Below are 11,063 nucleotides of genomic sequence, written 5' to 3' on the forward strand. Positions count from 1 at the left end.
CTCTGCTCCGATGCGTCCCCCATAGCGGGACCTCACTAGCTGCCTTTAAGTGCCTCTGCGCACGGGAAGAGTGACATAGCGTGCAGTGGGGCCTCTGAGCTGTAGTCAGTGCCCCGGCCCTGCTCTGATGCATCCCCAGGGAATCTCTAATAGAATGCTCTACCTTGCACTCACTTCAATTGTCCAACTTAAGCATAATTGGAGACTTGAATCTTCATCTTGATCTAATCAACAATAAAGAAATCCAGGACTTTACTAATGACCTGGCCACTTTCCTTCAAACTGCTCCCCCTGTTCCAGTGACCTGATCAAACCATTATATGGTGCCTTTGACCATTAATACACCAAGCGTTGAAAACAACATTACCGGTAACCCACAATGAGAAAGCAGTAGCATAAACTGGACCCTTCTTCCTTTTCAAGGTTTATCGAAAGGAGTGTGCCTCTATAAGACTCCAATATAGAATGGGAGGAGACTTCCACCAAAGCATGGAACTATTCTCTATTGTGAACAACCTGATTAAACCCACCTCCACTCCTGGATTAGCGGAAGCTTCTAACAGCCACTGTGCAAGCTTGGTCAATGATCTTTATCTTTACTTTAACAGGGATGAGAAAACAGTCAAACCTGTCTCTCTTGATACAGTGACCTACCACTCGCAATGGGCTCCCTTGGACCAATTGGCTCTACTTGACGCAGATTCTATTTCTACCTTAATGCGTCAAGTGAAATCTGGATCTCCGGATGACCCATTTAAACCTGATTATATTTAAAAATTTCAAGAGAGCGTCACACCCATATTTCTAGAATTAGCCAAACTTGCTGAGCACTGAAGTAGTATCAATATCATTGGAGCACGCCAAGGTTATCCGCCTTCTAAAAAAGCCTTCCAAACCTGAGGCTTGAGCGAGCACTGCTAAGTGGTGGAAAGTTGGACCTGGAATTGGGCTGGGGGGTTGGTAGGCTGGGGGGTGGCGGGAATGGGGACATTCAATTTGGTTATTGTTCTTTTTCTCTTTTCTGGACGCTGCTAAGTAGCCTCGACGCAGACCCGGTCACAGGGGCCGTTACATTGATGTGGCATTTCGCTACTCCAAGCCACCGTCAATGGTACTTGAGAGACCTTCTACTGGCACTTGGACTAACTACCGGGGTCTGCTACATGCGATTGTCTATGCAATTTACCCTCCCTTTTTACTGTTTAGACCTGTTATTAAAAGCTGCATTAATGCTGGTTGGGCTGAATGTTGACGCCGCGCCAGCTTGTGAAGCATGTTGGTATGTCAAATTGAATGTGCAGCGCAATAAACAAAATTTACAAATAAAAAAGCCTTTGCTAAATGCCACTCAGCCAGAAAACTATTAACCCATTTCTCTTCCGTCGTTTCTGTCCAAGGATGAGGAGAAACATGTAAACAATCTCCTAACCAAAATATTAGAACAATATAAAATATTAGATTGTTCCCAAAATGGATTTAGAACATACAACACCGAAATTGCTCTTTTAACAGTTGCTGAATCCCTTTGCAGTACTACAGATGCTGGCAAATCCTAGGCTCTGATACTCCTAGATTTAAGTGTGGCCTTCAACACTGTCTCACATGCAATAATATTAACTCGCCTCACTGACCTGGGGGTACAGGGCATAGGTCTGGCCTGGTTTACCTTCTTTTTAAAGGAGTGGTCTTTTAAAGTTAAACCCCACCTTTCGTCTCATCACAAAGAGGACTGGCTCCTGGCATCCCTCGGGGTTTGCAGCTCAGTCCTACCCTTTTTAATATTCACATCAGACCTCTGGCGGAGGTAGTGAAATATTTTGGAATATGGCCAAATGGATGCACGACAACTGTTTAAACTGAACTAAAAAACAGAGATCCAAGGAGTACCCAGCCTAGCTGCCTGGATGCAATTTTACATGCCCTCCAGAACACTACGCTCCACCAATCTATACCTGGCCCACATCCCTTGTCACAGCAGAGCCAGAACGGGAGGTTTCTCCTTCCATGTCTTAGCTCCGACCCGATGGAATTCTATGCCTCCTAACCTTAGAAAGCTTTACTGGAAACAGAGGAGGACACAGCTCTTCTCCATCTGGACTGACGATTTTGCCTCTCTGCCGCTGTGTTTCTTAGGATCCTTTATGTCCCTTGATGATATTGTCTGACACCTGGACCCTCACCTTCCCCTCAGGCCAGGCAGCCTTCAAGTGGTGTGCTTTCCAAGGCTCTGCTCCCCTCTTGTAAAGGGTCAAAGTGGTAACACCCTTGCAACAAGTGCCTTTATCAGCAGCAGTATTAAGATATAGTGCAGACCAATTCCCAGCCCAGTAAAGGCCTGAAACAGACCCAAAATGGAGCATGTACCTACTCGTTCGCCTCCTCTGTTTGTGCCTCATATGTATCTACCTGTGCACTTCCTCCGTTTTTATGTCCTGGGCAAGCTTCTCTAAAGACTCTTTTGATCCTTCTACTGCCAACTATGGCGTTTGTCTATCAGATCATTACCTGATTTCTGCTGTGTTCATCGAGTCACTCCGATGCTTTAGCCGTCAATGAACCCTGCTGAGCGAGTACACAGGCATAAGGTAGTATGGAAGGTGATGAACAGGGAGTAAGGTTAAGCTGATTTTAAGAAGTTCCCAATGGTGTAAAATGCTACACTCACCTGAAAGCAATGGACATCTTGTTCCACTCTGCCAATGCTCCATCCCCAACCTAGCACCAAACGAAAGACATTAAGTCAGATACCATGGTAAGGTAGAAAAAGACAAAAAGCAGACATGTATTGACAGCAGAGATATCGCAGGTATATTACTGGTTGTGATGGAATCTCTATAATAAATGCTGCAATCTTCTAACAAATGCTTGAACCATCCCTAGGAATGTGGCAAAGATAACTTCACAAACAGAAAAGTAAAGACAGGAGTTGGAACTTAAGCTTCTCCAGTGTAAATTGGAAAGTACTGTCAAGAGGAGTGTGAATGGAGCTACATTTGTTATATACTTTCTGAAGCGTTACCTTTATTATATACTTCCTGGACCGTTACCATTATTATATACTACCTGGAGCGTTACCTTTATTATATACCTCCTGGAGCTTAACCTTTATTATATACTCCTTTATTATATACTTGCTGGAGCGTTACCTTTATTATATACTCCTATATTATATACTTCCTGGAATGTTACAGTTATTATATACTTCCTGGAGCATTACCTTTATTATATACTTCTTGGAGTGTTACCTTTATTATATACTACCTGGAGCGTTACCATTATTATATTCTTCCTGGAGCGTTACCTTTAATATATAATTCCTGGAGCGTTACCTTTATTATATACTTCCTAGAGCGTTACCTTTATTATATACTTCCTAGAGCGTTACCTTTATTATATACTTCCTGAAGCGTTATATTTATTATATACTTCATGAAGAGTTTTCTTTGTCATGTAGCCTTGAAAGTGTTACTGCTGTTATACAATTCATAAAACTGAAGTGACAGCAACACATCCTGAACCATCTCTTCTTACACAATCCCTTCTTGTTTAACCCCTTCGCCGTGGGGTTAATTCCCCCACGGCGCTGGGGGAGGGAGGGTGCATGCAGCGCTACGGTACTTGTGACGAGCTCGGCTTGTCACGCTGCACGGTGGTGCTGTGCTCATGACGAGCTAAGCTCGTCATGGCCACACCCGTTTCCATGGAAAGCTCAGCACAGCAGGGGACTTATCCCCGCGTGTGAGCGCCGCGCTCGTCATGACAAGCTCAGCTCGTCATGAGCACAGCGCAACCGTGCCTCATGACGAGCTGAGCTCGTCATGAGCACGGTAGAGGTTAAATGAAATCTTAGCCATGTGCGTCTTCGTAAAGCTGTACCTCTAGCAAGTGGGCACTCCATGTGTGCTCTTTCTGTACTGAGTTACTGTGTGAACACCGAAAAATCACCTCCTTTTCTGAATTAAGTAAAATGTGACATGTTCTATAGAACATTTAGTTAAATATCTGTGTATGGTGAAATATCTCTTGGTAACTTTCGTAAATGGTAATGACCAGATGTCTTTTACAACTAGTTAAGTATTGTGTATTCAAATGCACTTACATTTCCATTTACTGATTTTAAATCTCTTTACATCCAATAGGAAACCAGCCTTGGATGCACAAATGATCGTGAATAATGACAGTAATCGTGAAAATCTGAAAAAAAGTGGTTAGAAAAAAAGAGCTCCAATATTTAGGAAAAGATCTGCATAAAGACTGAGGAACATGAACATAAACTGATAGATCCTGGAAGAGGCAGTTCAGAGCAATTTGGTGGATGTAAGAGTCTGAGCTGTGCACCTCCACGCAACAGGACTAAGAAATGACCTCTAGAAAATTAAGGCAACAACACTGACAAACCACTTCCTGTATAAACAGGCCTCTACCACCAGCTTTGATCATGTGTTCGGTATGAGGTAGATACAGCATTTCTCTGCTTCCTGTAATGATGGCAGACCACCATTCAGCACGCTAGGTGTATTGTAAACTTTTTCTGGCCAAACCACTGGAACAAGAGAAAAGCAAAAGGGAGTGGAGCCAGACAACTGAAGGGTAAAGGAAAGAGAAGGTCTCTGATCTACAACAGACTGTCCCAATTTGCTTCGACCAGAAGGAAGACTGATCTTCACTCATACACATGCGAAACCATTCCGCAATCTAAAAACATAACCACCTACAAAGAAGCTTTACTTGCCACAATTATAATATATGTAGTTGGTGAGTCTTGTATTTCATTGTGAAATCTGAAATCAACCATCCAAAATACCACAGACATACAGGGAATGTGAGAATAACACAAGTGCTTTATCAACCATGTTAGCTCCTCAGGAAACGCAGTCATGGGATGCAGACAAATATAAACCCGACCCAGAGACACTAACCAAGAAAGAAAAATCATACACAAGCAGCAAGAGCTTTAGTTTGTGATCACTACTAAAGAGCCATCAGCAAACACAGGCAGGAAAAGCAACGTGCAATTGCAATGAATGTGTGAAGAACTTTAGTCAGTTAGCACTCCTAAAAGATCATCAGCGAATACACATGGGGGGAAAACCGTACCATTGCACTGAATGTGTGAAGAGCTTCAGTCACTTATCACAACTCCAAATACATCAGCGAACACACACTGGGGAAAAACCATACCATTGCACTGAATGTGTGAAGAGCTTCAGTCAGTCATCACAACTCCAAGTTCATCAGCGAACACACACAGGGGAAAAACCATACCATTGCACTGAATGTGGGAAGGCATTCAGTCGGTTATCAATTCTTCAAAGACATCAGCAAACACACACAGGAGAAAGACCATACCCTTGCACTGAATGTGTGAAGAGCTTCAGTCACTTATCACAACTCCAAATACATCAGCGAACACACACTGGGGAAAAACCATACCATTGTAGTGAATGTGTGAAGAGCTTCAGTCAGTCATCACACCTCCATAGACATCAGAAAACACACACTGAGGAAAAACCGTACCATTGCACTGAATGTGTGAAGAGCTTCAGTCATTTATCACAACTCCAAGTTCATCAGCGAACACACACTGGGGAAGAAAAACCATACCATTGCACTGAATGTTTGAAGAGCTTTACCCTGTTATCAAATCTCCAAAGACATCAGCGAATACACACTGGGGAAAAACCATACCATTGCAGTGAATGTGTGAAGAGCTTCATTCGGTTATCACACCTCCAAAGACATCAGCGAATACACACTGGGGAAAAACCATACCATTGCAATGAATGTCTGAAGAGATTCAGTCAGTTATCAATTCTTCAAGTTCATCAGCAAACACACACAGGGGAAAAACCATACCATTGCACTGAATGTGTGAAGAGCTTCTGTCGGTTATCACACCTACAAAGACATCAGCGAACACATACTGGGGAAAAACCATACCATTGCAGTGAATGTGGAAGTAGTTTTAGTGATTCCTCAAATCTCAGGATTCATCAGCGAACACACACAGGGGAAAAGCCATTACAGTGCTGTGAATGTGTGAAGAGCTTCAGTGGATCATCAGACCTACGAAAACATATTCGAACACACACTGGGGAAAAACCATACCATTGCACTGAATGTGTGAAGAGCTTCAGTCAGTTATCACAACTTCAAAGACATCAGCGAACACACACAGGAGAAAAACCATAGCATTGCAGTGAATGTGTAAAGAGATTTAGTGTGTTATCAAATCTTCGAAGACATCAACGAACACAAACAGGAGAATAACCATAGCATTGCAGTGAATGTGTGAAGGGCTTCTTTCGGTTATTGGCCTACAAAAACATAAATGAACACACACTGGGGAAAAGCCATTCCAATGCAGTGAATGTGTAAAGAGCTGTAGTGGGTCATCAGACCTACAAAAATCAATCAGTCAATCAATCAATCAATAAATCATTTGTTAAGCGCCCTTCATACCCAAGAGGGTCTCAAGGTGCTGGGAGGGGGTGGGGGCCGCTACTGATCGAACAGCCAGGTCTTTAGTATCCTCCTGAAAGTCAGCAGGTCTTGGGTCTGTCGTAGGTTTAGTGTGTGGGTGTTCCATGTCTTGGCGGCAAGGTGGAAGAAGGATCTCCCGCCGGTGGTTGTTCTTTGGATGTGCGGGACGGTGGAGAGTGAGAGGTCGGCGGAGCATAGCTGGCAGTTGGGGGTGTAGAAGGAGAGCCGTCTGTTGAGGTAGGCTGGGCCGGTCTTGTGGAGTGCCTTGTGTGCGTGGATGAGGAGCTTGAAGGATATCCTCTTGTTGACGGGAAGCCAGTGCAGGTTTCTCAGATGGGGGGTGATGCGGCCGTGTCGTGGTACATCGAGGATCAGTTGTGCCGAGGCATTTTGGATGCGTTGTAGTGGATTGATGAGCTTGGTCGGAGTTCCTGCGTAGAGGGCATTTCCGTAGTCGAGTCTGCTGCTGACGAGGGCCTGGGTGACTGTCTTTCTTGTATCTGTCGGGATCCATCTGTAGATCTTGCGGAGCATGTGGAGGGTGTTGAAGCAGAAGGAGGAGACAGCGTTGACTTGCTTGGTCATTGAGAGCGTTGCGTCGAGGATGTGCGTGGTCGGTGGGGGTCGGGGCTGCCCCCAGTGCCATTGGCCACCAGGAGTCATCCCCGGCTGATGGGTTGGAGCCGAGGATGAGGACCTCCGTCTTGTCCGAGTTCAGCTTCAGACGACTGATCTTCATCCAGTCGGCGACGGCCTTCATTCCTTCATGGAGGTTGGCTTTGGCGGTGATGGGGTCCTTGGTGAAGGAGAGGATCAGTTGAGTGTCGTCGGAGATTATGTTGAGGTTGTGCTGTCGGACGACGTGTGCGAGCGGGGCCATGTAAATGTTGAACAGTGTCGGGCTGAGGGATGATCCTTGTGGTATGCCGCAGATGATCTCGGAAGCTTCGGAACGGAGCGGGGGGAGGGGGACGCTCTGGGTTCTGCCGAAGAGGAAGGAGGTGGTCCAATCAAGGGCCTTCTCTTGGATTCCGGCTTCTAGGAGGCGTGTCTTTAGAGTGAGATGTCAGACCGTGTCGAAGGCGGCTAACCGGTCCAGGAGGATGAGGGCTGGTGTTTCGCCGTTGTCTAGTTGGTGCCTGATGTCGTCTGTGGCGGCGATGAGGGCTGTCTCGGTGCTGTGCTTTCGTCTGAATCCGGGCTGGGACGGGTCCAAGATGTTGTTGTCTTCCAGGTGGCGGGCCAATTGCATGTTGACGATTTTCTCAATGACCTTTGCCGGGAACGGGAGCAGGGAGATGGGACGTAAGTTCTTGGGGTCCTCCTTGGGCTTCTTGAGGAGGGTGTTGATTTCGGCGTCCTTCCAGCTTTCCGGGAATGTCGCTGTTTCGAAGGAGATGTTGATGACCTTCCGTAGTTGGGGTGCGATGACTGAGTCTGCTTTGTTGAATATGTGGTGTGGGCACGGGTCTGATGGAGATCCTGAGTGGATGGAGTTCATGACCTTGCGTGTCTCGTCGTCCTTGCGGTTGGACCAGGAGGTCTGGCGGTTGGCGCTGGTAGTGTTCACAGGGGAGATGGAGTCTGGCGTAGTCGGGGTGGTCATGGTTTTGAAGCTGTCGTGGATGTCAGCGATCTTGCGGTGGAAGAAGATGGCTAGTGAGTCGCACAGTTCTTGTGAGGGCGGGATGTCGTTGGCATTGTCGCTGGGGTTGGAGAGTTCCTTTACGATGCTGAAGAGCTCCTTGCTGTCGTGTGCGTTGTTTTCCAAGCGGCCTTTGAAGGAGGATCTCTTGGCTAATCTGATGAGGTGGTGATGTCTGTGGGTGGCGTCCTTGTGGGCTGCGTGGTTGTCCGGTGTGCATTCGTGGAGCCATATCTTCTCCAGTTTCCAGCATGCACATGTTTTTAACTTTGGTTTGTAAAAAGGAGGTGGTCCATTCCAGAGCCTTGTCTTAGATCCCAGCAGCGTGGAGGCGTGCGCGTAGTGTGCGGTGGCAGACGGTGTTGAAAGGAGGCGGAGAGGTCTCCCCATTCCAGTTTCCCTATTGTCTAGCAGGGTCCTGATGTAGTCGGTGGCGGCGATGAGGGTGGTCTCGGTGCTGTGGTTGCTGTGGAACCCTGACTGGGAAGGGTCCAGGATTCTGTTCTCTTTGAGGTATCGGGTTAGCTGACTGTTAACGATTTTCTCGATGACCTTGGCCGGTAAGGGGAGTAGAGAGATGGGTCGGAACGTTCTTGAGGTCTCTTGGTTCTGCCTTGGGTTTTTTGAGTAGGGCGTTGATCTCGGCATGTTTCCAGCTCTCTGGGAAGGTTGCGGTCTCAAGGGAAAGATTGATGACCTTGCGTAGGTGGGGTGCGATGGAGCTGCTTGCTTTGTTGAAGACGTGGTGCGGGAATGGGTCTGACGGAGAGCCGGAGTGGATTGTGCTCATGGTCTTGATGGTGTCATCGACACTCACGCTGGTCCAGGCTAACAAGGGGACGTGGTCGATGGTGTGCCAGGGTCTGTTGTGTTGCTGTCTGTTGGGGCTGTCTCGGTGTTGAAGCTGTCATGGATGTCTGCTATCTTGCGGTGGAAGAAGGTGGCGAGGGAGTCGCACAGGGCTTGTGACGGCGAGATGTTGTTGGTGTTGGAGCTGGCGTTCGAGAGTTCCTTCACGATGTTGAAGAGCTCCTTGCTGTCATGTCCATTGTTGTCGAGGTGGTCTTTGAAGGAGGTCTTCTTGGCAGCCCTGATAAGGTGGTGGTGGTTGCGGACAGCGTCCTTGTGTGCTGCGTGGCTGTCCGGAGTTTGTTCACTGTGCCATTTCTTCTCTAGTTTCCGGGAGGCTTGCTTGGAATCTAGGAGTTCTGGGGTGAACCAGCTGGCCCTCTTGCTGGTGTCTCTGTGGGGGGGGGGCTTCTTCAGCGGGGTCAGGGTGTTGGCACAGTCCTCGATCCAGCGTCTGAGATTGTGGGCAGCGACGTCGGTGTTGAAGGGTTCGGTGGGTGAGCTGAGAGCGAGGTTTGCATGTCTTCGGTGATTTTGCTCCAGCAGCGGCGGGGGATCTATTGGGTGCGGTGGTGTGTGGTGGGTTTCTGGAAGGTGAAGTGTATGCAGCGGTGGTCGGTCCAGAGTAGTTTGGTGGTGTGGCTGACTGAGACATGCAGGCTTGAGGAGAAGACGGGGTCGAGCGTGTGGCCGGCGGAGTGGGTGGGCGTTGTGACGAGTTGTCTCAGTCCGAGGTTGGCGAGGTTATCAATCAGGGTTGTGGAGTTGTTGTTGTTGTTCTCAAGGTGAAAGTTCAGGTCTCTGAGGAGGATGTAGTCGGTGGAGGTCAGGGCGTGCGTGCTGATGAAGTCAGCGATGGAGTCGCTGAACTGGGGGCAGGGTCCTGGGGGTCGGTAGACGAGGGTGCCTTTGAGGGTGGAGTTGGGGTCTGTGTGGCTCTGGAAATGCATGTGATCGGCGGTGCTGAGTGCGTCGTCTGTGCTAGTCGAGACCCTGATGCTGTTCTTGTGGACGATGGCATTTACTCCTCCGACTCCGTTGGTGCGGTGTCTGTAGGTGATCTTGTAGGCGTCTGGGATGGCTATGCCGTTGTCGGTGCGGAGGAGTTGTTCAACCAGGTCTCTGTCAGGAAGGCGACGTCTGGGGAGGTTGTGTTGAGCAGGTCCCAGAGCTCGACGGTGTGTTTACGTGCAGAGCGGGTGTTCAGTAGTATGCATCGGAGGTGGTCGAGGTCTTTCTTGGTGGGTGGTTCGTCAGCTCTGTGGCTGGTGTAGCTGCAGTTCCGGCAGGTGAAGGGACTGTGTGTGCGTTTCGGGGCGACCTTGAAGCAGTTGTGGGTCCGTCCAGGGTTGAGAGCTTGCAGAGTGCTGGCGTCGTAGTGGCGGCGGTCATCGTGGCGGGTGAGGGGGCCAGGGGTTCCGGCGCTGGGGGCGGTCCAGATGCTTGCGGGCGCAGACGGGCTTGCCGCACGCCAGCAGCGCCTCCGCGCAGAGGCCGGCATGTGGGGAGGTAGGAGGTAGGAGCGGCTGGGAGGCCGGAGGTGGGGGCATCGAATGGACAGTCGGGGCGGGGCCGCAGGGGACTCAGCGGGGAGGGTTGACAAAGGAAACAGAAGGCAAAAAGGCACAACAATTGAGGGGGAAACGAGTGACACAGAGGCAGAAAGGTCCCAGGAAAGGGCAGATGAGGTCACAAAAAATGTAGGGAAACGAGTGGCACAGAGGCAGCAAGGTCACAAGAAAGGGCAGAAAAGGTCACAAAAAACAGGGGGAAATGAGTGGCACAGAGGCAGAAAGGTCACAAGAAAGGGTAGAAAAAGGTCACATGAAAAACAGGGGGAAACGAGTGGCACAGAGCCAGAAAAGTCCCAAGAAAGGGCAGAAAAGGTCACAAAAAACGGGGGGAAACGAGTGGCACAGAGGCTGAAAGGTCACAAGAAATGGCAGAAAAGGTTACAAAAACGGGGGAAACGAGTGGCACAGAGGCAGAAAAGTCCCAGGAAAAGGTAGAAAAGGTCACAAAAAATGGGGGAAACGAGTGGCACAGAAGGCAGAAAGGTCACAGAAATGCAGGGGCAACTAAGCAA

General features: G+C 48.6%; 1 protein-coding gene across 1 annotated transcript in view; it reads left to right on the top strand.

Annotated features, from left to right (window-relative positions):
• Positions 1–10,494, top strand: part of LOC144806227 (uncharacterized) — a 181,778-nt gene extending 171,284 nt beyond the window's left edge. The window contains exon 3 of the mRNA XM_078672628.1: positions 5,119–10,494. Coding sequence (XP_078528754.1) covers positions 5,119–6,192 — 1,074 coding nt within the window. The 3' untranslated portion in view covers positions 6,193–10,494. The remainder of the gene's footprint in view (positions 1–5,118) is intronic.
• Positions 10,495–11,063: the final 569 nt, after the last annotated feature.

This window comes from Lissotriton helveticus (assembly GCF_964261635.1).
Source record: "Lissotriton helveticus chromosome 1_1 unlocalized genomic scaffold, aLisHel1.1 SUPER_1_unloc_54, whole genome shotgun sequence".
Taxonomy (NCBI): domain Eukaryota; kingdom Metazoa; phylum Chordata; class Amphibia; order Caudata; family Salamandridae; genus Lissotriton; species Lissotriton helveticus.